Below are 27,516 nucleotides of genomic sequence, written 5' to 3' on the forward strand. Positions count from 1 at the left end.
GTGACCATTGTAATATGATCGTTGTATTGTGGTCGGTACAATGTGGATGTTACAATATCAACATTAGAATATGACCGTTGGAATATGACATTTATGATAGTTATAATGCGGTCTGTTAATTCAAGTCATTAGTTTTTTTTTAAAGAAATTAAAGTCATTAATTGTATTTAAAAGTTTAATCAATAATATGATGGTTGTAATATAATCATTGTAATGTGGCCGGACAATATGGATGTTACAATATAACCATTAGAATATTTAACGCTTTAATCAATAATATGAATGTTATCGTATGATAGTTGTAATGTGGCCGCTAAAATATAGATGTTATCACATACTATATACTATTTTCGAAACAAAAAAGTGGCAACTTCGATAAGTGTCATCCCCTCATTCTATGTCTTTCTTCATAAGTTTTCTCTCTAATACTATAATTAGTAGATAGACTGTAGATAATGTCATATTTGTATTTTCTGATTTTTTTAGTAAATTAAATATTAAATAGTTTCATATTTTCTAAGTTAATTAATGTATTAATATTGCATTTAATAGTTATTAATGACATTAAAATATATAGTTAATAAAAGTCAATTATGACTTTTTTGAAATAAATACTGTATTAATTTGACATTTAATAGTTATTAATGACCTTAAAATAATTAATAAAAGTCAATTATGATATGGATGTTACAATATAACCATTAGAATATTTAACGCTTTAATCAATAATATGAATGTTATCGTATGATAGTTGTAATGTGGCCGCTAAAATATAGATGTTATCACATACTATATACTATTTTCGAAACAAAAAGTGGCAACTTCGATAAGTGTCATCCCCTCATTCTATGTCTTTCTTCATAAGTTTTCTCTCTAATACTATAATTAGTAGATAGACTGTAGATAATGTCATATTTGTATTTTCTGATTTTTTTAGTAAATTAAATATTAAATAGTTTCATATTTTCAAAGTTAATTAATGTATTAATATTGCATTTAATAGTTATTAATGACATTAAAATATATAGTTAATAAAAGTCAATTATGACTTTTTTGAAATAAATACTGTATTAATTTGACATTTAATAGTTATTAATGACCTTAAAATAATTAATAAAAGTCAATTATGACTTTTTTGAAATAAATACTCTATTAATTTGACATTTAATAGTTATTAATGACTTTAAAATAATTAATAAAAGTCAATTATGACTTTTTTGAAATAATAAATACTGTATTAATTTAACATTTAATGATTTTTAATGACATTAAGATAATTAATAAAAGTCAATTGTGACTTTTCTACCATTAAGATATATGTTGACAAAGTCTTTTTTTAATGATTATGATTATTTTTTATATAACAAAATAAAAAAAATTGAATGTAGTATCTTACGTTCAAAATGATATCAAATATGTTATTAAAAATTTGATATCAAGTAGTTTTAAAGGATTGATTTGGAAATTAACTCAAATTTTATATTTTTATGTTTTCGTATATACTAATATACATCTGAAAAATTAAAATGTTTTGATATATTCATTCAAATGACAACAAATTAGAGAAAAAAAAATTAGAATGTAACTAGGATTAAGAAAAAAAAGTTTAAATATGTAATATACGTATTTAAAAAAGAAAAACGAGAGAAAAATACATGAAATGTCTGATGTATGGCGATAAAGTACTCTTATTTCATCCATGTATGACGCGGGATCAATACTAGTACATGAATGCTAGAATAGACCATTAAAATAGAATCATTTATGGTCATTTGAATGTGGTATGTTAATACTTAATACAAGTAATTAATTTAATTGTATTTAAAGCTTTAATCAATAATATGACCATTGTAAACGATTGTTGTAATATGAGTATTTAAAGCTTTAATCAATAATGTGACTGTCGTAATATGATCGTGGTAAAGTGGTTGGTGAAATGTAGATGTTATAATTATAAACATTAAAATATGACTGTTGTAATATGATCATTTATGATATATAGTTGAAATGCGGTTCGTTAATTCTTGTCATTAATTGTATTTCAAAGTTTAATCAATAATATGACGTTGTTGTATAATTGTTGTAATGTGGCCGGATAATATGGATGTTACAATATAATTGTTAGAATATGACCGTTGATGGAATTTAGTCAGTTATGGACATCAAATCCCTAATTTGCTATCAAATTGTTGATTTACTTATATTTCTTATTTATTGCATTTTTAGTTATTTATAATTAATATAATGTAATCAATATGATTTGATTAAGATTTAATTTCTTCATAATTTTCTAGCCTAATCCTAGCTTTTATTTCCTTTATTTTAGTCTTCTTTAAATTTAATTTTTGTAACTTTTTTTTAAGTTAAATGATTTCATTTCATCATGAAAACTTGAAGGCCCAATGTAAAAAAAGAGGCACAAAACCTATACAGACCAGAAAATAGAAAGTCCACCAAAATAATACCCAACACCGGTCTCTACCGAAAATCAACCTATAAAAAACTGCAAAAAAGAATGTTTCCGAAGTCAAGAAACAACCAAACAAACCAACCTCACTCAAACACTAAGAAGAAAACATCGTCCTAAGTTCTCCCTCCAACTTGCGGATAGGCTCGAGGTCGCTGCGTGAGTACTCAAGCCCTAAAATTTTACCAAAAAGTCAAGCATTTTTTGATTTAATACAATACTCTCTCGCACACATTATATACATACGTGTTGTATATCATTCTTTACCATGCACACATTACAACAATTACTTCCTTACATGGTCGTCGAAAAAAGATTTTTGGTATTGCACTATATATACATACATGTTAGGCCATTTGGATTGTACAAGCAATCAACATTTTGTCTCATCTTCTTATCTCCTAGCCTGTTAATAATTAATTAGTGAATGCTCGAAGAGTTATATTTTGAGTGCACGAATTAGATCGACAGTTTTGTAATCATCACTAACTACTTTTTATGCTTGATATTACTTTCGTGTAATTTATTGAGATTTAATAGTTAATATATAATACTTTATAGGTTAAATAATCTATAGGTCCCTATAATTTCATTTAAGTTTTAATAAAGTCCTTATAGTTTAGTTTTTCTTAAAAAAATCACTATAACTTAAAAAAATTGAAATTAAATTCTTAAATGGTTATTTTTTTACAAGTTAAATTCAATTGATTAAAACAGAGACGTGAGGTGTCAAGATGTCTAAGTGTGTGTTTGGAAAACTTATCCAAGATCCACGTTTGGCCCCGATCCACGTTTTCAGAAACAAGAAATAGTTGCATTTGGATTTCTGGATCCACATTTGGTCTATCCAGATTTGAAACCAAACACACACTAAATTACTTATAATTATACATGTTCAATAGAGCCCACAAATCATTTTCTCTGCTTTGCTAAGGCATCAACAAAGCGGTTTACATCCCTAAATACATGTCAAACCCCCAGACAATTAATCATCTTACAAAGGAAATCAATTCTATTAAGGATACTTCTCAACTTCCATGGCCTGTTCTTACATTTTGAACCATCCAACCGAAGTCGCTCTCCACAATTACATTGCAAAGCTTAAATTCATATATAATAATAGAATTGGAGGGCATTAAGGATGGAAAAAACTTCAGCTTCGTAACACATGGGCGTTAGATTAATCATTCGCCCCATGGTTAGTGCATTAAGCGGTAGTGAGGTATGTATCTAAACACATGGGCGTTCTTGCAACTTTATTTCGGCCAGTGACAAAATCTAAATTTCAATACATTTATTGGGGGCATAAATGTAATTAACTCAAAATATTTCCCTAAATATAGTTCATTCTCCTTCTCGTTTTTACTTCATTAATTTCAAACGATACACAAGACAGAATTCACATGTATGGTGTATTAGTAGGAGAGAATAAAATATTACTTTAATATAGTATAGCTTTACTTAAAAAAAAGTTACTCTTTTTTAGCACAACACAAGTGTATTTTAGAGGAATTAAATCATCTCCGAGCAGAAAGGTTCAATCAAAATAAGGTATTCTGTAAGAAAAAAAATAAGGTACTCTAATTTACTTATAATTGCTATTGATTTTTTTTTTTACAATGAGGGAACAAAGCCCCAAGCCCAAAGGCTAATTACCAACAACTACATGAGAAGGACAAGTGCAACCATCCTGCAGCAGGAGGGAATGACATTCCCCTACAGGGTAGTCAAACCAATGAGAGCCATAGGGAAGATCCAGGCCAATCTTAGCCAAGTAGTCTGCAATCGAGTTACACTCCTGCGGGGTATGCTGGAACAAGAGGTTACCATGATCAGCCTGCATGCGGAGAATATCCATAACAATATGAGCAAAGTGATGCTCACCAACCTCCTGCGACTGGAGAAGGCAAACCACTTCCATGGAGTCCGACTCAATGATGATCATAGGGAAATCTAATCCCATAGAAGTTTCAACCGCTAGCTTCACCGCCATCAATTCTGTAAGGAAGACATTAGATGAGGCCAACCTTCCTAGATTCCAACAAAAACCCTTTAGCCAAACACCATTCTCGTCGCGGAAGACTCCTCCGCAATTAGCCAGAAAATCCAAAGCCAGGGCACCATCGACGTTCACTTTGACCCAACATGTATCTGGCTTTATCCAGCTCGAGGCCTCTTGACGAGAGGGAAGAGACTAGAACACTCCACGATGCTGTCCCTGGAGAGCAACTGGCGGGGAGTTGCGAGGGGAATACAGAACAGTACCCTGTTCTAAGCCAAGCGATTTCAAAAAAGCCCAAATGCGAGAGGTACTGTGGGGAGAATGATTAAATACGCAGTCATTTCTCATACGCCAGATAGCAGCTACTGCGGACGTAAAGAAACGAGGCCACTCCACTCCCAATTTGCCTTGGAACTGACCAGAGATATTAATGGAGAGCCAAGTATCCCAATCAACCGCAAAGAAAGAATCGTGGTGACCTCCCAAAGCTGTGGTCCAGAAGGAGCGAACAACATGACAATCGCGGAAGAGATGTAGATAGTCTTCCGCATAGGACTTACACAGCGAACAAAGATCACACGAGCCCATATGACGCCTAACCCGCACTGTATTAGTGAGGATCCCATTGTTGCAGAGCTTCCAAAGAAAAACTCTGATCCGTTGGCGGCCTTTAATACGCCAAACCTTGTTCCAAAAGGACTGATCTTGACCTTGTTGCGAAGGATTGATTTTATTTTTGAACACAATAGAAATTTTTATTTATCATTAATGTTTATGCTCAAGAAATCAGTATATATTTTTCCTTTATTATTCCATTAATACTCGGTCATATACACAAAGTTTCTTCATAAAACTAACTCTTATTAGGTGATTTTAGTTTTAGTACTTGCTGTACATATGTCAACAAAGTAACACATTGTTATTGTTATGCGGATCATGACACGGTCAACTTCAGAAGTCTCCAATTAAAGGATAAGTCTAACTACCCTCCCCTTAATATTCCTCTAGCAATATTCTCTACCAGCAATATTTGCTTTCATTTTCCACTTTTCATAATCAATAATCTGAGTGTTTATAGGCAGAATTTGACAATGTAGAGCACCAAAGCATGAGACTCTGCCTCTGGGAAGGGAAATGGAGAAATCAACTAGTGGCAAATCCCGCAACAAGTTTTGGTTCTTTTTCTTAGCCACTTCCTTTGGATGGTTGCTATGTTATGCATATTTCACAGTTCTAAAGGCCGATAACACTCTCTTCATCTTTTTGGGCCATAGTTTTGCCACCACTTCAAAGATTCATGGAGCTAGCCACTCTCATATGCCTCATAAACACATCCATGTTAGAGAGCAATTAGACTATGCTAGGAACCCCATTAGAAACATGAAAATCACAGAGCAGAAGAAAAAACATGTAACAAAATATGGTCACCAAAATGCAAAAATCCATCCTAATCACAAGGTTAAACATGTTGATCGATATCCCATCAAAGAAAGACATTTTTCCAAACACAAAATTGGTTCAAAATCTGTGGTGGGTAATAAACACAACAATGGTGCTAGTGTTGGTAAGGATCCATGTTCCGGTCGCTACATTTTCATCCATGAACTCCCTAGCAGATTCAACAGGGACATGGTGAAAAATTGTCATTCACTCAGTCCCTGGACAAACATGTGTAACTTCACCGCAAACCTTGGTCTTGGTCCTGTTCTTTCGGATTCTGGAAGCGCATTTTTATCAAAGGGGTGGTATGCAACCCATCAATTCATGTTAGAACTCATTTTCCACAACAGAATGAGAAACTACAAGTGCTTAACAAAAGAGTCATCCAAGGCTTCTGCGATTTTCGTGCCATACTACGCTGGCCTCGATGTTTCGCGTTACCTCTGGCTCTCCAATGCTTCCATGAGAGATGCAGGTTCCATTGAGCTTGTGAAATGGCTGAGAGAAAAACCTGAATGGCGAAGAATGTGGGGGAGGGATCACTTCATGGTTGCAGGCAGAATCACCTGGGATTTCAGAAGACCCAAACGTGGTGATTCTGATCACGGTTGGGGAAACCAGCTTCTGAATTTGCCAGAAACAAGAAACATGACTGTGTTGGTGATTGAGAAAAGTCCATGGAACAACAACGATTTTGCGATTCCTTATCCAACATATTTCCACCCTGCAAAAGCAGAACAAGTGTTTGATTGGCAAAACAGAATGAGGAAGAATCAAAGAACGTTCTTGTTCTGTTTCGCCGGCGCGCCGCGTCCGGGGAAACAAGGCTCTATACGAGGTAACATATTTGAGCAGTGTCGTGTTTCTGGGAAGAAATGTAAGATGCTTGAATGTGAAGTGCGTGAAGAAAGCAAGTGTCATCAACCAGGTTATGTGATGGGAGTGTTTCAAACTTGTGATTTTTGCTTGCAGCCTTCAGGGGATTCATATACCAGAAGGTCTATTTTTGATTCAATGTTGGCAGGGTGTGTGCCTGTTTTCTTTCATCCTGGTTCTGCTTATGTTCAATATTTGTGGCATTTCCCAAAGGATTATGCAAAATACTCTGTGTTCATATCTGAGAACGATGTTAAGGATGGGAAGGTGAGCATAGAGAGAGTATTGAGCAGAATTTCTAAGGGGAAGGTGGAATCTATGAGAGGTGAGGTTATAAAGATGATCCCAGGAATCTTATATGCTGACCCCAGATTTAGATTGAATGGCATTGAAGATGCATTTGATGTGACAATTAAGCGAGTCCTTGAAAGAGTAAATAGAGTAAGGAGGGAGATGAGGCATGGAGTGGATTCTAGTTTGAATGTTGCAGAAGAATTGACTTGGAAGTATAGTTTGTCTAAGACAATAGGTGAACATAAATGGGACAGTTTCTTTGTAAGAAAAGAAGGATAATGACCTTTTGCATTTATCTACAAGATAGAGACACAAGGCTGTAACATTGATTGATCAAGGATGTCCAGCTCTTGCTTTAGGAAATGATACTTATTTGATCTTTAGTCATGTCACAATTTACAATTAGCATGTTAATTTCTTTAGGTTCTAGTACATCCGAACTCACTTTCTCTTGTATCTTATTTCATCCAGTTTATCACCCTCTTCCTTTTTTTTACTACACATCACTTGTCATATATCATTTCTCTTTCTTTTATGTTTGAAGGATAAAAATGATTTATGTAATGTAATGACGTTTTTATCCAATAGTAAAATTTCATAATCAGATTATATCCATAACAAAAGTTATGACAACAGAACTTAAATTGTAACCTTGTAAAGTGACACATAGTGGGAACCAACAAATGATATAAGCCGACTTAAATTGATGTAAATCCAATAAAAAGAGTTTCAAATACGGCTTCTGTTATAGACCACAAAAGAGAAGAGCAACTAGAGACTCTACCTTGGAATAAAATAAACGATTCTCTCTAAATCCAAAACCAAACAGAGATATTTTTTGTGGCAAAGGGAACCAGAACCTCAATTTTTTGTATCGGAGTATGATTTTGGCGCGGAGGCGCGTGTGAATTACGTTTCTGTTTTAATGGCCGCCACCACGAGCACCTCCCACGTCATCCAATCCACGCTTCTAGAACTTCCAAGAACCAACCGCCTCCTCCGTATCTCTGCCTCCACCCACCGTGTCTCCGCCATCTCCGACCACCGTCCACAGGGTCCCTCCTGCATCTTCGTCGGTCCCCTCGAAACCGCCAACAAAGAAACCCTCGAAGCTCTCTATTGCCAAGTAACATTTCTCGCATTGTATGTTGGTTTTAGTTCTGTTTAGCAGTGATTTTAACATGCTGCTTCTTTGTTTGATATAGGCACGAGATGCTTATTATAGTGGTGAACCTTTGATAGTTGATGATATGTTTGATAGAGTGGAGGTTGGTACCTACCCTTTTCACTGTTTAACTTGTTTTGTGTAGAACTGTTGTTAGTTCCTTGGTTTCTGATGTAAACCATCTTTCATATATTTGAAATGAATGCAGTTAAAGCTAAGATGGTATGGTTCAAAGTCAGTTGTCAAGTATCCTCGATGCAGTATCAGGAGGCAATCCGCATATGCTGATGCTGAGGTAATTTTCCCCTCAATTTCCTATGTTCTGGTTGTATGGTGCACTTAGTAGTTTTTAGAATGCTTTACTTAGAGTATTTCTTCTAATGGCGTAGTGTGGTCCATGTAGCCGACCTCACTTAGTAGGATAAGGCTTTGTTGTTGTTGTTGTTAGAGTATTCCTATTCTTGACTCTTTATGTGGCTTAGATAGTTTAGGTTTGTGTTATGTGTGTATGATGTATTTGTGTTCTATTGAGTGTCTGTATTTAGTTTCTATATATTTGGTGGCATATAACATGATCATGTCTATTATTTGGCTAGAAATGTTTAGGTCCCCCTCCCCCATGCTGCTTTCTTTCTTGCCCCCTCCATCTGTCTTTTTTTCTTCCCTTGGTTTCTTCATAGTGATAGTATATTGAGTGATGTGGTCGTAGGGCAGGAAGATATATCTATGGTTTTTGCATTAGCAAGCACATGGGCCGTGTTCCTTGCTTTTGGCAGTCTAGCATGTCTTGGGCCTCTGTCGTACACTGTTGGCGCCGCTTATCAAAATGCGTTCGATTCAGGATTGTCACACGGTAGCCATAATCATGGGCTAGGGTTTTCGGTCATGTTGAATAACATTGTCTTCATCGTGCTTGGCTTTGTCATCGGATACCCACTTGCATCAGCTTCAGGTAAAAATAATTTTGCTGGTATCCCACTTTATCATCAGATGCCTTAATTTTCATCTCTGTACTCCAAACATTAAATGCCAAGGAATATTAGTTCAATTGGCCGAGTTCCTTCTGGGAGAGTTTTTCCTCTACATTCAGTCAATGCCACTGCTTCTATATGTGTATTTTATTGACTGTCTGTTTTCACAGTTAAGGTCATTCAAGGTCTGTGGAGAAATGACTTAGTGGCACTGAGAGGTTCATGTCCAAATTGTGGGGAAGAGGTCAGTCATTGAGATAACAGTCTTACAAGCCTTTTGTTTCTTTCCCATCTTATCCTCAATTTATGTTTATATCTGGCTTATCAAAAAAAAAAAAATGTTTATATCTTCCCAGCTTGAGAGGAAAATGTGCAAGGTTTAAGTTCACTAACTCATGCATACTGGGTTGGGTTCATTTTCTTTCAGGTATTTGCATTTGTGAGGATGGACAGGAATATTGACTCACCTCACAGAGCAGATTGTCATGTGTGTGGATGCTTATTAGAATTTCAGACCAATGTGGAGGTGATAGCATATATTTTTATTTTTATTTTACTTCTTGCAAATGGCTCTTCATAAACCTAACTTCTATTTATCTTTCATTTAATTGGAGAAAATCGCAAATGCTATGCTGAAATTTTGCAATGCTTGTTGATGATGTGCATGGAAGAGTGTTTTTTTCTCCCCCATTTCCATCTCATCCAATAGAAAGTACCCTCAAAATAATGATTCTGGACTTTACATGACGTGTGGTTTCATCTTGTTTCAGAATTCGGTTTCAAGATTTGGTAGACGTTGGGTTTATGGGCGTATTTTCCTTGTTTCACTGAGAGGCAGAGCTCGCCGCCAAAGACAGCTGTGAATTTTCTTCCCAGCATCATGATTTGCTTCTTTGAATGTGTATAGTAAGGGTCAGAGTACCATCAACTTTCCTATTCTTCTTTTTTAGTCTAGAACAGTTTTGCGTAAGAACAATTTGAAATACATTTTGTAAGGAAGAAGTTGACATGTTAGGATGGTCAACGAATTTCTTGGATTTAATTGTGTATTAGTGTTGTGCTAGATTCTGCAGGTGAAATTTCATACGTAAACTTTGAACATTTGTTCATTTGATGTCAATAACTCAATATCTTAAATAAAATTTCCATTTTTTTATTTTATATTTTTCGTTCCATCGGAAAACTTTTTACTGAATTCTCATAACATATTTTTAGTCGTACATGACAATTGATGTCTCCTGTAGAACTGGTGCAATTGTTGTTTAAGGGGCGATTCTAACTGCCTTTTGGACCACTATTCTTATTGTTAACTGTCTAGAATCTGGCCAACTATCAACATTGTGTTGAGAACATTGAATCATATGATTTCATTCTATATTCTTTTCTATGAATGAAATGAAGACTTCCTCATTTGGTAGAAACAAAAAGTACGATATATATCGGTTAATACCATTATATCATCACACTTATTTATGGGGGGAAAGAAGTGGGAAAGAAGAGAAAATCGATGATTTTTAAGTTATTTAAATTAAGAATGATCAAATTAGGAAAAATAGGAAGTATAGAAGAAAAGAAGTGCAGGGGAAGAAAAATGAGTGAAAAGAAGTTATATGTATCATTACATGATGGCTTTGTCAAAATTTTGTTCATGGTCTATTCATATAACCTTGCATCTGTGACCGAGGTGTGTCGAGGTGCCTTCAAAGTTAACTCACCAAAAATCCTTTCATTTTGTATATTGAAAACGTGAAATTCCATAGATTTTAATAATGTCAAAACATGTACCGTTCTTTGACATCTTAATTTCATTTATTGAGTGACAAATACCCTTTATTCTAAACTCAAAAACTAGAAAATTATTTTAGTTTTGGAACAAAGAGAAAGGGAAGCATTGTTAAAATAAATTCATGCATTTGGTAAACAACTATAATCAATATCATGAAAATCTTCAGCTATTTTCAAGGGATGCTCAAACAATTGGCTGATAGCCTTTAAGCAAAACCCCGGCTTGTTTGGATGATAACCAAAGAGCACTTATTGAGCTTATTTTAGTAGATAAGCTGCAATTAATGCTCTTTAGTATCCAAACGGGTAGCAAAACCAAAAAATGTGGAAAGTGGAAACAAAGTATGACATAAACATTTGGACCAAAGAAAAAAAAAGCATGACATAAACATCAAGGATAAATGGTCCTTCAGAATTTGCCTGCAAGCAATCTTATTTAATGGTTCTACAAACAACAGCATTTGACATGAGTACTGCAATCCAAAATTAGCTGCAACACAAGGTGTCATTAAGAATGGTGGGCTAAAACAGCCATTTACTATGGAAAGCAGAAGCTAGTGTTCATGTGTTGCAAAATCAGAACATTTCACGTAGAATCAACGCAGATAACTGCAATTGAGGCATCTTTGACCAGTCACAGAATCAAGTAAATCTTTCAACCATGTTGGATATTTAGCAAAAGCTTCAATGGCCAGCCAATCAAAAGTGCCCTAAACTGTAAGCTAGAATCCAGCAAAGCTGCACAGATATTAAAAGTGAAGTTACAGATTATATAGTACAGTAAAAGCCTAATTTTCTGCAGTTGACAAAGCAATGACCAAGTTATCATATTACCAGGAAAAGAGTTGTGGAAGCAAAAAGCCCCTCTTGAAGGAGAGCTCCATGACCGCCAAACTCTTCTTCATCAACCTTTAATATTACTGAATAATAACTGTATATAATCCCAGAGGACAACACCAAAAAACTGCAAAACAGGGAGGAAACAAAGCAACAATAAACAAATAAAATTCAAACTTACAGAGTGTTAATGAGATGGTGTCACATTTCACTATAGATTGCATAAAAGTGCAACAATGGGTTTAAATCAAGCACTAGAAGAAAATTACCCTGTAATGGACTACAGACCAAGGATTCAATTTCGAGATTTGGACAAAGACGACTTTTTAATGTTACAGAAGTAACAATGGCAAATGACAAATCAAGCCTCTGAGATTCTATACCTAGTAAAGTCTCAACGATTCATCAAATCTTCTGCCTATGAAATGATGGTACAAAATAAACTGATTTCTGCAACAAAAAGTCGCTTGAATCTCATTGATGAATTTATTTCTACAGATTACTAGATGTTTTCCTTAAGGCTAAAATACAAAACAAATCTCTACAAATAGTAATACATTGAATCAATAAACATGACACTGAAGAATCAGTGACATAAAAAGTAAAAACTTCAAGAGGTTGCTATCTCCTAAGGCTAAGAAACTGTTTGTATTGACGTTGAGGAAGAGTCTAACATGCATCCATCTAGAATCTACAAGGTTGCTATCTCCTAAGGCTAAGAACCTGCTTGTATAGGCGTTGAGGAAGAGTCTAACGCGCATCTATCTAGAATCTACAACATGGAGTGTTAAGAAAAACTTGCGTTGGAGGGTCACAGACGCCACCCCAAACAGGCACTAACTGTTGAGTTTATTTTGCTGTTGCACAACAAAATTTACACTTACAAGCAATGTCTTAACTTTTTTAACCCCAACAGAAGCTTCATAAAATCCACTATGGTTGCTTAGTTTATGTCAAACCTCAACCACGCTTGAAGCTTTAATCACTCAAAATTTCTTATCCACTCACAGACTGTAAAACGATAAGGTCATTTCCCAATTCCAACTCTTTCATTTCCTGATTCAATTAATCTTGGTAGAATAATCACTGTCTAGTAAATGCTGCCATGTAAACTTAATCCCAATCAATACGATCAAGGACCTCCAAGATAATATTAAAGATTTACGCATTGCACCATTTGGTAGAGACACAGCAACCAATATCAAGGGATCAGAACAATAACATGGCTTAAACATGATATCACAGCACAAGTTGAATATAGCCAATATACAACATTAATGAGACGAATGCAATAAACATGCTGAATGAAATAAGAAAATCTTACAGGATAAACCATATTCCTCCAACCACAGGTATAGAACCCCAAAGGAATCCACACAAAAGGCCGAGTCCTTGTCTAATCCAATGCAATACGTCTCCCAATTGATCCTACTTGGAAGTAACACATAGACAAAAAGAGAAACAATGAATGTTAGCTTGATTTGAATAATTGAAAAAGGTATACAAACAACAAAACAAAAGAAGATCATGTAATAACACTACTAATATTAATTATGATTAGACCTTTCCCTGCATTATGATTCTTAATCACCCACTAAAAAAGAAGCTAAGAACGTTACATAACATATGATTATATCAATGACATTACTATTTTTATGTTAACTCAAACAGATTTAGGCAAATAATTCAGTTCACTATACCCAACTGAAATTTCTACAGATGATGGATCTACAAAAGATGAAATCGAAAGAACAAACCTTGTCCCAGGAAGCTTCAGGGTCAAACAATTTGGCGAATTTGGAAGGGGCGAGGTGACCGTTCTGGTGCTGCTGTTGTTGTTGAACAGATTTACCTTCTTTCATAGTGAGAGAGGGGGAAGAAACTCAAAACAAATCGAAAAATTGAGAGATGGGTATTGAACTACTTCAGAAAAAGTTCGATTTTTTGAACTGTAATTGGTCAATGATTGAATGGGTGATTATTAATTGTTGAGAAACGGCGATGGTGGATTTAGGGGAATGAGAGAAAATTAGGGTTTTGGAATTGAAAGTGCAGATTGCGAAAACGAATCTGAAGGAGGAAAAGGAGATAAGGGAATTGAAAATCACAGAGGTAAAGGTTTGGAATTTGATCTGCGATCTAATTTGTTAATGTCAATGGCATAATCACAACACAAACACAGATGAAGAAGATATGAGGTCACTTGTACTCTTTGGAGCGACACTGATACAGTTTATTTTATGATGATAAAATCAATTTTAATTAATTAATTCAGTTAAACTTAAAGCACATTTTAATTTCTTTTCATTCCAAAAAGATAGAAAAATCAAAAAGATGAAATCTAAGCTAGTTTCTATTTGAATATTTGGATAAATAAGATTATTTTTTTTCGAAAGTAAAAAAAGTATATTGATAAATAAGATATCCATGAGAAAAACCTGCACCTCATATTTTAAAAAATCCTTTAATTCATCAAAGGATGTACGATTTTTAAAAGTGCACCAAAACAACGGTTGATACAGGCATTCGGGCAGGTGATGGTGCACCATGTCCATATATGATTCAATATGTCTCACTAACGAGATAAAAAAAGGCCTAAAAAAAAGGGGAAATATGAGCTTTCGTTTAATTTTATTTTAAATTATTTGTATCTCCAACCCATTGTAAATTAAAAAATATTTGAAAAATAAGATTTGGGAATTAATTAGCTAAAAAATAAAATTATATATAATTCAAATACGAATAATATCTACTGCAACTAAACAAGTGAAATACGAATTATTATTGTCCTCTCAATTATCAAGTTTTACCATCTTGGTATTGATTATTATGTGTTTAATCATTAAAAAATAAATGAAAATTAAATTAATAGTAAGATGAAGAAACTTCACATTATCATGTTGTTTTACATTTAATAAGATTGTGATGGTAGGGCACTATAATCAGGCTTCGTGTTCGTGTTCAAGAATGAGTTGTTAAAGCATTTTATTTGCCTCTCATGACGATGATAAATAGTATTCCCCCTTTGATCATGACCATGACTTGTTTACTGGGACTTCACTTTTCCCTCGAATGGAATTAGTCTCGTCTGGTGGCGTTGGTATCGACCATCTAAGGATTATGATCCTCTTATGGGTAATTTCACATTGTATTGATTTCTCTTTCGTTGTTGTTTGAACCCATGTGTCGAGGAATCAATTCTTAAGAGTCATATTCTTTAAGAAACTTTTTACCTTACTACAAATTTGTGAAAGCAAATAATAATAAAAAATCCATTTGAGGAAACTAATGAGAGAATGTACCATTGAGATCCTGATGGAAAAAAATAAAAATACTAATTTTTATATTTTAAAATAAATAAATATATATCCAAATCCCATTCCAAAAAATCCCATTAGTTTTACCTTTGTTACTTAATCAAAGGGTAAATAGCCAAGTTCGTCCCTGAAAGTGTCCACCGCCTTCAACTTCGTCCCTAAACTTCTAAAATGACGCCCGTGGTCCCTGGAAGTGGCAAATCTCCCTCATTGATGGTCCTTCGTTAAAAAAAAGTAACTTCCGTTAACGGAAGTGTGACATGGATTTTCTTTTTTAATAAATCCATAGCTGATGTGGAATGTTAACGTTGTGGATGTTTGGGAAGGGTTCAATTTAGTCATTCCAGCCCTTTATATGATGATGAACCCTAAAATCTCAAATTCCCCTAATTCGCATAACCCTAACCTTCCAAGCTTCCTTCGTCATTTCCTCTGAATTCTCCTTCCCTCTCTGTCGCAATTGAACCCACAATGAGTGGGAGCTCCAAGTCGCGGATTCAACCGAACAATTGCAGGAATTACAGTGCTTCTTCAAGCTCTCGTGTGCATGCTGTTGTTCCCCACTGCAAATGTGGTCAAGAGGCTGTGGTTAGGGTCTCGAGGACTGATTTGAACCCAGGAAAAGCTTTCTATAGTTGCTATTTACCTAAGGTTAGTAACTCTTGTTTCCAAAGTTTGTTCTCGAATATGGACCTGGAAGCTTCATTTTGTAACTTTGTTGTGTTTGTTTGCAGGGTCATGTGTCCAATTGTAATTTTTTTCGTTGGGTTGAAGAAGAAGGTGAAGTGGTTTCAAATGGGCAGAACCCTAACAACAATGATGAAGAAGTGAGGCTGTTGAAGGAAATTTTGATGCAGAATGAGACCTTGTTGCAGGAGGTAGTGATGATGAAGGAGATTATGCAGAAGAAGAATGGGTTTTTGGTTGAAGAGATTAGGATCATGAAGGGAATTATGCTGAAGAACAATGACACTCATATGCAACAAATTCACTTCATGAAATCATGTGTGATATTCATGGGATTTGCTGTGTTGTTTATGGTGTTTTTGAAACTGTTTGTGTAGAATGAGTGAACCTAGGGGAGAGGGGGGGAGGGAAGCAGTTTGTAATCATGTATTGTTTTTCTGTATTAGTCTATTGAACTCTATCAATGAATTTAAATTTCTATCACTGTATACCAATGAATTTTAATTTCTCAGCATACATAAACAACCTGCTTATAACATAAATTTTGCAACATACATAAAGAACCTGCTCAACATACATAAACAACCTACTTATAACAAAATTTTTGCAACATACATAAACAACCTGCTCAACATACATAAACAACTTGTTTATAACATAACAAGACAACTTGTTTATAACATAAACAAAGGGGCTACTAGGCCTTTCATGCAAGATAACTTAACTGGCCACATAACCATAATAAGTAGCTAACAAGTTTCAGACAAGATCCCAAGAAATAACAACTTTCCACCATCATACCAATGATGGGGATACCATAGAGCACTATCAAAATTAAACCACACGTTTGAGACATGATTAAAAAAAGTACAACTTTCCACCATCATACTAAGGATGAGGATATCAAAAAGTAATATATTAATGAAACCTAAGCATCTTCATTACGGCCTCCATGGAGCTGAAGGAGTTGGCATGAATTTCATAGGGTCTCCATTGAGCTGTTGATTAACTGGACCTGGACCTGGTGGAGGTGAACTCCTCCTACCTTGGAAATTTGGCTGGACTTGGGGAGGAGTTGGGTTTGATTGGCGTGGAGGCCTAAACATTGGAGCTCTAATAGGGGGTGACCTATACCCTCCTATGGGAGCTCTTATGGCAGTTGTTGAAGGCCTATGCACAATTCCAGTGGGAGCATTGGGCCAGATAACATATCCAATAGGGGCAGGTCCACGGGCTGGGGCATGAGCTGATGCAGGCCTATGGGGAATTGGAGTGGGTTGGCTTTGTAGAGGTGGAGCTTCAGGAGTTGGCTGGCTTATGACTTCAGGATTTGCACCTCTCCCACCTCTTCCATCTCGTCTTCCTGTACCACATCTTCTTCCTGTACCACCCCTTCTTCCTGTACCACCTCTTGTGCCCCTACTTGAACTCCTTCTTGCTCTGCCACCTCTAGCTGCTGGAGTGGGCATTGGATCAGCTGAAGCATTTGAAGTTCCCTACAACAAGAAATTAAATAGAATTAATAATTTCATTATAGTACAAGGAAGAAGTAAAATTGTGAGGATAATTTACCTCAGGTGCTGGATGTCTTGGCTGGGAGACATCAATCTCATTAGGTGCACTTTGAGACAAATCAATTTCAGTTTGCAGCCCTAGCTGTGCATCAACATTTTCAGTTTTCCCTGGCTCCTCAGGTGGTGGTGGAACCCAATTCCTGGGCATACGTGACACACCTTGGCGGTGGCAGCCCCTTGAGTTGTGACCTGTCAAACCACACCTTGTGCATGTAATGTCTGGATAAGTTCTTCTCAGCCTTGTCCTTGATCCTCCAGCCACTTGCTGCTCAGTTGCATCTCTTCTCCTCTTCCTCTTTGGCCTTCCAGCTTTCCTCTTTGGCACATTGGGTGGAAGTGGCTTAACATAATCAGTTGGCTCCCAGTATTGCTGGCTTCTAGTGGGGTGCACATAGAACTCATAAGTGCTTCTGTATGCCCCCATAGTCAGCCAAGCATGGCAATAATTTTCTGGAGGTTCATTCTTGTGTGCACATGCAGCAACCACATGCTTACATGACATCCCATTTAATTGCCAAAACCTACAGTGGCAGGTCCCATTTGAGAGATGCACACCAACTGTTTCACCCCAGCATTGCAGTTGATACTCATAACCATCACCATCTCCACACCATACTGGTGTCCATCCATTACTCGCTTCTTTCTGGTGCTCAAGTCTACTCTGCTGCAGTGGTGGAAGCATGCCTTGGTGCCCCCTCAGCTTCATCTTGTTATTGGCCACTGTCCTCATAATGTAACACCTCACTTCTTCCAGCAGAGTCAGAATTGGCTTCCCCCTATACTTGAGGATTTTTGCATTAAAGGCCTCACATGCATTGTTGCAAATGTTGTCAATCTTTGGATGGTCTCTGAAGTAAGCCTTAGTCCATGCTTCTTTAGGCCACTTGTTCAGATAGTTCCAAGCTTGGACATTCTTAGCTTTCAACTTGTCCATCTTATCATTGAACTCAGGGATTGTTCTTGCTCTAGCACACTCCCACACCACATTCTTCATCTCTTTGTCTTTCCATTGCTTTGTGAAGTTCCTCCATAGGTGCATTGCACAGAACCTATGGTGCACACCAGGCATAACTTCCTGCATTGCAGGAATAAGACCCTGATCGAAAACATAAAACATTCACATTAGTCCTTATAAGTCTCAAGATCATTCCAATCAGTCCTCAAATGAATAAACAATCTTCCAAACAAGTCCTAAAAAATATAACAAATACTTAACAGAAAAAGTTACCTTCTGCATGTCTGAAATAAAACACCATCCATACTGCTGGTAGTCACCCAAGTCAGCATGAAGTAGTTCCAGAAACCACTTCCAATTGTCCTTATTCTCCACATTAACTACAGCATATGCAATCACATAGAGGTGATTGTTTGCATCCTGGCCAACTGCAGAAAGAAGCTGCCCTCCATAGTAACCTTTGAGGAAACATCCATCAAGGCCAATGAGGGGTCTACATCCAGCTTTGAATCCCCTCTTACATCCATCCAGACATATGTAAATCCTCTTAAATTGTCTTTCTGTTTCACTAATGGGAATGGTATCCATCTTCACAGTAGATCCAGGGTTGCTTAAAAGAAGCTCATGTGCATAATCCCAAAGTTTGGCATATTGCTCTGCTTCACTGCCTTCCACCATCTTCCTTGCTTTCTTCATTGACCTCCAAATCTTAGTCTCATTTAAGTGCACTCCAAACTCAGTCTTCATGTAATCAAAAGCCTCAGCATGAGTCATATTTGGTTGTGCCCTGAGTTTCTTCTCAAGTTTCTTTGCAACCCATCTAGTTGATGCTTGCTTATTTCTGAAAGACCTGCTGCAGGTATGTTCTTCTACATAGGTCTTTATCTGAAAGCTTTGTCTTGCCCTGGACCATGCACAGTAGATCTTCCACTTACAGGTCTCTCCCATGCACTCAGCCCTACACCTGTCCTTATCATTCTTCAACCACCTGATTTGTCTCCCCACCTCAACAGTGTAATCTATAACAGCTTCCTTGAATGATTGCAAATTAGGAAACTCCATGCCAAGTTCTACATGGATATTGCCATACCCTGCAGTTTCATCAAACTGTGGGAAAGTTTGCTTAACCCTACAATTGCCCTCATCATCTGTACTCACAGGACTATGGAGGTCCTCACTACAATAAGAGTTGTTGTCATCATCCAAAGACCAGTTTTCCTCTTCAATTTCCTCTGGTATGTAGTCACTGTCATTATCTGACTCAGTACCAGTTAATACAGATTTTCCCTTTGTATGAGCCATATTAAATGCATCATCATCTGACTCAGTGTCACTATTGTCATCTGAGACTGGATCATTGATTCTCCTCCCCATGCCATGGAAGTCATACTGTTCAAAAGCCTTTTGTTTCCCCTTGTCATTTCTTCTTCTATTCTCCTCTTCATTAACTATCTCATTCACATCCTCAACAGCCACCCTCTCATTCCCATGAACACCACCAATCCCACTTCCCTCACCAGTCACACTCTCATTCCCATTACAAGCACCAATCCCACTTCCCTCACCAGTCACCCTTTCATTCCCATGAACACTACCAATCCCACTTCCCTCACCAGTCACCCTCTCATTCCCATTATCAGCACCAATCTCACTTCCCTCACCATTCACCCTCTCATTCCCATCTTCAGCACCAATCCCACTTCCCTCTTCAGACACATTTCCCACACCACAACCCAGCCCATCTTCATCAGCAACAATAGACTCAATCACCACAACTGCACCATCTTCATCAGCAGGTGGGGGTGGGGGTGGGGGTGGGGGTGGGGGTGGAGGAATCATAGATAAGGGCTTAGGGTGAGGGTGCTCAAAATAAATCTCAATCTCCCCACTGTTCAACTTGGCTGCTTTACAAATATCCATGATATCACGATCAGTGGAAAGTTCATTCAACACAATGTCCTCTGAAACTGTTGGGTCACGCCACCATATGTTCTGAAACACTGCATAGCCATGTTCTTTGCCCATTAACGTCACAATGTTAACATTTATTCTGTCAAAGTCCAAATCCTCCCAGACACACATTTGACCCCCTTCATAGGACACACTGCCATTCTCACCACTAAACTCTAGCAATCCACCATGATACAATATCAGAGTGACATTGTTATCATCCATCTGTAAAAAAATGAAGATATCCAACAGCCAAGAACTGCAACACAAAATAGGGTTTCAAACTCATGGTAGGTTACTCACAAAGAAACTAACGAATAGAATAGAGTAAAATCCCTACATGCATAGAATCATGCATCAGAAATCCCAATGTTAAGAAAACCCCATAAAAATTGAAACTTTAACACAGACACAAAACCCATTTCAGAATAACTAGTTCAGGTACAACTTCCGGTTAGAGTTCAAAACATAGATTAGGGATCTGAAATTTAGGGTTTACATAAGCATATTATACAGATTTCAACTGCATATTGCAAGATTGAAACAAAAAAAATGTTACCTTTGTACGTTAATGAAGAGCACCGTTGCTCCTCTCGTGAGGACCACCGTAGACGATCGTTCTTCTTCGCCAAAGTAGAGTGCTCGTACGCCTCCGACGAACAACCACCGCTATCCTCACGCTCACCGTCGTACCTCGCCCTCTCCGTCACTCCTTCTCTCTGTTAGTGCAACTGGAAATGTAAGAAGTGTAGAGGTTGCTAATATGAGAAGGAAGGTGGTAAGGACCTATTTGACCATAATATCTGCCTACCCTGATCTGACACGTACCCTACGTTTTTTTGTTTTGGGGGGAAACTTTTTTATTTCCACATCAGCTATGGATTTATTAAAAAAGAAATCCATGTCACACTTCCGTTAACGGAAGTTACTTTTTTTTAACGAAGGACCATCAATGAGGGAGATTTGTCACTTCCAGGGACCACGGGCGTCATTTTAGAAGTTTAGGGACGAAGTTGAAGGCGGTGGACACTTTCAGGGACGAACTTGGCTATTTACCCCTTAATCAATCTTGTCCATACTCCGTTCCGTTTGAGGCTGGTTGAGTTTGATTTGTATGCGTTTGAATTTCTGAATTCTGAATTAGGGTTTTAGTTTGAGCGAGCGAGAAATGGGTAGTCCCCCCAAGAAGAATGAAGGCAAGGGCTTCTTCGCCGCCATGTCTTCCGGCTTGTCCATGTTCAGCAACGCTATGCACCGATCTGTTAACGGGTACTCCTCAAACCTTCAATTTTCATCCCATTTTCTCATACATACATAGCTACTCCAATTTCACTCATTTTACACTTTCAACCCCCAATTATCATATCATAACAATGCCTGTTGATTAATTTATAATACATGATGTTTCTATGTTCCTTATAGGCTTCTTGGATATGAAGGTGTAGAAGTCATAAATCCTGAGGGAGGTAAAGAGGATGCAGAGGAGGAAGCTAACAGAGGAAGATGGAAACAGGAGGAAAGGGATGGTTACTGGAAGATGATGCAGAAATATATTGGCTCCGACGTGACATCGATGGTGACATTGCCCGTCATTATATTCGAACCGATGACTATGCTTCAGAAAATGGCTGAGGTATGCTAGCTTTAAGTTTTACCTTTCTTAATGATTCCTTTGTTGCTAATAATTGATTGAACTTTAAAATTGCATGAACTAGTTGATGGAGTACTCATACTTGTTAGATCGGGCAGATGAAACAGAGGATCCATATATGCGGCTAGTGTATGCATGTGAGTTATTTTTCTCCTTGTAGCTTAACCTTTTTTTTATCAAATTGAAAAGTGATCTTTGAGTCTTATTTTAGATAGGATTGAATGGAAAACAAGAAGTATATGAAGCATTGTAACCAGTTTCGATCATGGATTTGTAATTGTAGAATGGCCTCAAATATCTTAGCTGATGCTTGTTCTAGTAGTTCTCGTTCTTTTTTTCTTTGAAGTATGTATAAACATTATACATGTGTTTTCTGATTTATTTATTCGCTATTGTCATTTATGTTAATCATCACAGCATCATGGGCTATATCTGTGTACTTTGCATACCAAAGAACCTGGAAGCCTTTTAATCCTATCCTTGGTGAGACTTATGAATTGGCTAACCACGGTGGAATTTCATTTATTGCAGAACAGGTATCTTTTCAGTATGTAAATCTATGGCACTCTTTAATGCTGGACATTCCACATCATTCTTTCACTCTCTTCAAAACAAAGTTTTCTTGGTTATTTATATCAGCATTTGGAAGAAATATTAACTTCTCATGCTTTCTAATTTAGCTTGATTCAAAAACAAAGTATTTGGTTTTTTTTTGTTACTTTTCTTTTTCTAAATATAAAATAAATAAATAAACTATTTTAAATTTCAGGTGAGTCATCATCCCCCAATGAGTGCTGGGCATGCTGAGAATGAGCATTTTGCTTATGATGTGACTTCAAAGTTAAAAACTAAGTTTTTGGGAAATTCTGTTGATGTTTACCCGGTTGGAAGGTGATGAATATATTGCCTTTATTCAGTAGATTTCCTTAGTTATTTTGTTTTATTCTTATAATTACTCATATTTTTTGTATTCTTCCAAATTCCTACTCTGATTGCTGCATTCACCTGTCACTCTGTAAATGAAAGAGTATCCTTCTCATATCTATTTTCTTTAGAGGTTTTAAGTATTTTCAAGCAGAGTAGAGACATATATAGGGATATTTGACGGGTATGTGGCATGTTTGTTTCAATCTAATTATAATACTTTCTTACGATCTCCGTACAAGATTGTCATTATAGGTTTCATATAGAGTCTTGATATGCTGTTATATTATATGAGGTTCATTCATCCAGGGATATATACAATCAATTAAGTATTGATTTAGCCCTTTCTATTGTTTGCAGGACACGTGTGACCCTTAAGAGGGATGGTGTAGTCTTAGATTTGGTTCCACCTCCTACAAAGGTTAACAACCTAATATTTGGCCGGACTTGGGTTGATTCACCTGGGGAAATGATAATGACAAATTTGACAACTGGAGACAAAGCCGTACTATACTTTCAACCTTGTGGATGGTTTGGGTATGTAACATTTCCGTTTTACTTGGAAATAGAACACATTTTTTATTGGTTTGTACCATTTCTATATTTGGATTAAGATTTCAACCTTTAAGCAATTTTGCTGGGCTATTATTTTGACTGAATAATGAAATTAAAATGATTGTTTGGGTAATGTGAAAATATTCCTGTTCACATGACTACTTGATTAGATTGAACACTGCCTCAAACTTACCAATTAGTGTGTGTTAAAACTGAGTTATTTAACGATAATTGAGTGGCTCTGAACTTTGTTTCCTGTCATTTTTCTATATTTTACTTCATCTTCTTCAACTGTTTAGGTATCTTATTATTGTTGGTATATACAACCTTTAATTAAGCTCTATCTGTTTCTTGATCTGCTGCAGTACTGGTCGCTATGAAGTGGATGGATACATTTATAATTCTTCAGAGGAGCCTAAAATAATAATGACTGGGAAATGGAATGAGTCGTTGCGTTATCAACCTTGCGATGCAGAAGGAGAGCCTCTTCCAAACACAGAATTGAAAGAGGTTTTTTTTTTATATAATATCTTCAGAGTGACTTTTAGAATTATCTGTGATCAAAGTTTGTTAACTTCAATTCAAACAATAGGCATCTTGCTATTTTCTTGATCTTACTGTTTGATGACAAAATCATTGTCCAGTTACTTATCATTGTAATTTGGCATTTCCTGTCATTTTATTTTTCAGGTGTGGCATGTTGCTGATGTTCCTCCGAATGATAAATTCCAGTATACACATTTTGCTCATAAATTGAACAGTTTTGACACTGCCCCAAGAAAGTTGTTAGCATCAGACTCTCGTCTGCGCCCCGATAGATATGCACTTGAGATGGGTGATCTGTCAAAATCTGGGGCAGAAAAGAGCAGGTTCCTTACCCTATTTTTTTTTCTTCCATTTCTCTCCTCGTGCCCAAAACCACAGCTGAGCATTTGAAGAAACAATACCAATAAATTATGTTCTATGTTACCTTCTATAATCAATTAATCATTGACGGTGTTCATTGAAATAACTTGGCTAAAGTGGGTGGAAATTGTTCTATCAACAATAGGGTTCTTTTGTCATCTCTACTGATCTCCCTCTCCCTCCCTCTCTCTCTCTCTCATGCCTAAGGGATTGGTATTGTGGCAGTGGCTGGAAATTAGAACCATTTTGTCTTCTGTTGAGAATTTGTTAGGCCTCTCTGCCACTTTCATCCTCTCCCTTAAGTAGAATTGGGCTTGAGTTTCACCAGAGAGATGCTGTGAGGTTTTTTCTTCTCAGGGTATTCATCTTTTGTTATTTCTTTTCAGTTTGGAGGAGAAGCAGCGTGCTGAGAAGAGAACCCGAGAGGCAAAGGGGCAGAACTTCAGTCCAAGATGGTTTGATTTAACTGAAGAGGTTACACCAACTCCTTGGGGTGATTTGGAAATCTACCAATATAATGGTAAATACACTCAACATCGGGCTGCTGCGGATAGCTCAGGCAGCGTTGATGACGTTGATCTTAAATCAATTGAATTCAATCCATGGCAGTATGGTGATTTGGCCACGGAATGAAGCAGTTTCAATTTAGTTTTGGGGATGCTACTGTTAGTTCTTGTAACTTCATACTGATGCATAGAAGAAATCTACGTTTTTATTCTGTGTCTATTAGTATTTTGTTTGATATAGAATGTTTGAATGGCTGGTACATGTAGTGGTTATCTTGAACTTGTATACTTCATTTCCTGTTTAACAAGTGAAACACTGTTTCACGTGTTACATAGTCAGATATTTTTGTCTAGTTGTTGTTTTGTAGTGATGAAACATGTAAGATTCTCTCAATAATTTGCCTGCTACAAAATAGTTGGGCTACTAGATTCCTCTTAGTGCTAACGCGAGGATAGCTCTTACTTTGAGGTAAAAGTAAATGCAACTTAATTAGCGGATTAAGATTAATGTGTTTTCGTGTTAACTCAACTGGTATAGAAATCATTTATATGATGCTGCATTTAAGTATTTTTTATCAACTGTCTTTTTTTCTAAATCAATTCTGCCATGTAAAAGACAGAAGCTTCTTAGAATTAGTTTTAGATCAACTTCTTATTTATTGGGCTTTATAAAAAGAAATAGAATATAATGACAGCTTCTTTCATTCAACTTATTATCTCATGAATAAGGGACTCACTATGAAATAAGAGGGGGTCATGTCTAATACGCAAACAAGTGCCATGTAACAATTGAAAAAAATAATTGAAGGTTAGTCAACCATGTTTGCTCCTCTCTTTATCCGTCACTCCTTGAAAGCACATATCCCAATGAAAGAACATGTTGGATGTTTAATGCATGAAGCTTCTGACATGCTTATAAACAAGTCTTGCAGTTTTTCTGTTTGTATAGTACTATCATCCCATCTGATAGAGATTAATCCTTGAGGGTACACTATCCGGTATTAAGGTAATTAAGGATCTCTTCCAATAGTGTTTTTCATACGTATGATAAGGCCATGATGTTAGAATTCAGAATCACACGATTTAAGAGATTTGAGTTACTTCCACTTAAACCAACACTTGGTTGGTAGTTAATTGCGACATTTATAGAGTAGCTCATTTTCATGAAATAGAGAGATTGTTTTATAAACTTATCATTAACTATTCTTAAATGTAAAATTGTAAATTGAGACCTCCATTCTCTGCCCAGATTTACTTGTCCTTTACTTTAATGTTTATTTAGGTATAGTTTGGTAGGCGGCATAAGATATGTGTTATGCATCATGTTTTTAAGATGAAATATGGTGGTTTAGCAAACTAGGCACAATCCTACATTTCTTCTATATTGTATTGATGATGGGTCGATAGAATTGAAGTTTAAACAATCCAAATCTGATAGCTATATAAATAAATAAATAAATAAATAAATAAAGCTCCACCCTGTCTCCAGATTAGGCATTAGGCACAGGTCCTTTTTTCAGGTTTCACCCTTTTCTTTTTGTGGTTTTAGACTGAGGAATCTTCCTCCCCTTCTTAATTACCTTCATCAGTCTTTGAACAAAAAGTTTAGTCTAATCACGATGGATCATATACCTTTGATTAATTTAATTAACCAAATGCAACGTTTTCACCCTCAATCAAGCGCATCATTTTAGAGCATAAAAAATAGTTGATTAATTGAATTTTTAGTGTTATTGTCGTTCAATTGGTCCCCACCATTTGTTTCCTGTTAGCATTGGTGAAATATATCACTCTACATAACATATAATATTGCAAAAGGGTGCTCTCTCTTGAAGGCACTAGCACTCTAACCATATGATCTTCAACTCTTCTTCTTTCTCCTTTCTTTCCGCTGAGGGTGACTGAGATCTGAGTGTGACTTCTACGTCAAGTAAATTCAGCTCAATTCAAGTTAACGTGACCTTCAATCTCCCTCCAGCTCACATTTGATGCCTTCCATTTTCAAAAGTCTTCCTTCATATTTTCTAACTCGCTTGATTTTGCTTCAGTATAATGTCAGTCCATGTGTCGCAATCTTTTATTCTTATTTTTAATCTTAGGTGTATTTTCTTTAATTTTTAAAATGAATTCATGAACTTAAGCAGAATTTTTTCTAAGAAAATTTCTATTAGTCAAGAAAGAGAAAGATTAAGCATAGAGTTCATTATATCATGATCGATCTAAGAGCTAAAGGTAGAAGGGACCTCATCCACCTAAACAAAGTTGGAAGATGAATGTGTCCAATTAGTAAGAAAGTAAGTGGTATTATTCTCACACATATGAACGAAAGAAAAAGAAACACACATGTCAAATAGTTTCAACAAAAGAAAAAAAAAATGTGAAACCATATGGACTGGAGTAGAAGAGGCGGAATGCGCCTCCAATAGACCTACCAATAGGAGAAACATGTCTAGATTCGGAGTGCGCCTCCGTGTTGAGCTTCACCTCCTGTCACCACTCTCAAGGATTCTACACCTTGGCTAAAATTAACATGTGTCATTTTATGTAAGTTTAATTAGCACATAAAATAAAATAATTATAATAATTTAAAAATATTAAATTATTTATGTAACTTTATGCGTGAAGGGGGTGTAATTTACTAATTTTGGGTGAGT

The 27,516-nt window shown here is 36.3% G+C and overlaps 6 protein-coding genes across 6 annotated transcripts; 4 read left to right on the plus strand and 2 right to left on the minus strand.

Annotated features, from left to right (window-relative positions):
• The first annotated feature begins 5,508 nt into the window (after positions 1-5,508).
• On the plus strand, positions 5,509-7,566 carry LOC130735810 (xyloglucan galactosyltransferase KATAMARI1 homolog). The gene has a single exon (XM_057587703.1). It carries the CDS (start codon positions 5,604-5,606, stop codon positions 7,356-7,358), a length of 1,755 nt encoding a protein of 584 aa, XP_057443686.1. The 5' UTR covers positions 5,509-5,603; the 3' UTR covers positions 7,359-7,566.
• A 260-nt stretch (positions 7,567-7,826) lies between these two features.
• Positions 7,827-10,376, plus strand: LOC130740546 (PGR5-like protein 1B, chloroplastic). The gene is made up of 7 exons (XM_057593196.1): positions 7,827-8,205; positions 8,285-8,347; positions 8,453-8,539; positions 8,959-9,196; positions 9,386-9,459; positions 9,643-9,741; positions 9,986-10,376. Exons 1-7 carry the CDS (start codon positions 8,005-8,007, stop codon positions 10,076-10,078), a joined length of 855 nt encoding a protein of 284 aa, XP_057449179.1. The 5' UTR covers positions 7,827-8,004; the 3' UTR covers positions 10,079-10,376.
• Positions 10,377-11,385: 1,009 nt separating this feature from the next.
• On the minus strand, positions 11,386-14,055 carry LOC130740547 (uncharacterized). The gene is made up of 4 exons (XM_057593197.1): positions 13,595-14,055; positions 13,162-13,265; positions 11,835-11,964; positions 11,386-11,738 (listed from the first exon to the last, which is right to left on the minus strand). Exons 1-4 carry the CDS (start codon positions 13,697-13,699, stop codon positions 11,700-11,702), a joined length of 378 nt encoding a protein of 125 aa, XP_057449180.1. The 5' UTR covers positions 13,700-14,055; the 3' UTR covers positions 11,386-11,699.
• Positions 14,056-15,267: 1,212 nt separating this feature from the next.
• On the plus strand, positions 15,268-16,237 carry LOC130735811 (uncharacterized protein At4g04775-like). Its single transcript, XM_057587704.1, has 2 exons — positions 15,268-15,805; positions 15,889-16,237. The coding sequence occupies exons 1-2, from the start codon at positions 15,626-15,628 to the stop codon at positions 16,216-16,218; spliced, it is 510 nt and encodes a 169-aa protein (XP_057443687.1). The 5' UTR covers positions 15,268-15,625; the 3' UTR covers positions 16,219-16,237.
• Positions 16,238-16,782: 545 nt separating this feature from the next.
• LOC130737182 (uncharacterized) lies at positions 16,783-20,545 on the minus strand. The gene is made up of 3 exons (XM_057588942.1): positions 18,644-20,545; positions 17,414-18,511; positions 16,783-17,337 (listed from the first exon to the last, which is right to left on the minus strand). Exons 1-3 carry the CDS (start codon positions 20,543-20,545, stop codon positions 16,783-16,785), a joined length of 3,555 nt encoding a protein of 1,184 aa, XP_057444925.1.
• Positions 20,546-21,348: 803 nt separating this feature from the next.
• On the plus strand, positions 21,349-25,201 carry LOC130740548 (oxysterol-binding protein-related protein 3C). Its single transcript, XM_057593198.1, has 9 exons — positions 21,349-21,589; positions 21,743-21,953; positions 22,036-22,108; positions 22,389-22,507; positions 22,741-22,862; positions 23,256-23,432; positions 23,816-23,960; positions 24,141-24,319; positions 24,743-25,201. Exons 1-9 carry the CDS (start codon positions 21,489-21,491, stop codon positions 24,987-24,989), a joined length of 1,374 nt encoding a protein of 457 aa, XP_057449181.1. The 5' UTR covers positions 21,349-21,488; the 3' UTR covers positions 24,990-25,201.
• Positions 25,202-27,516: the final 2,315 nt, after the last annotated feature.

The sequence above is a fragment of the Lotus japonicus genome, chromosome 2 (genome assembly GCF_012489685.1).
Source record: "Lotus japonicus ecotype B-129 chromosome 2, LjGifu_v1.2".
Taxonomy (NCBI): Eukaryota; Viridiplantae; Streptophyta; class Magnoliopsida; order Fabales; family Fabaceae; genus Lotus; species Lotus japonicus.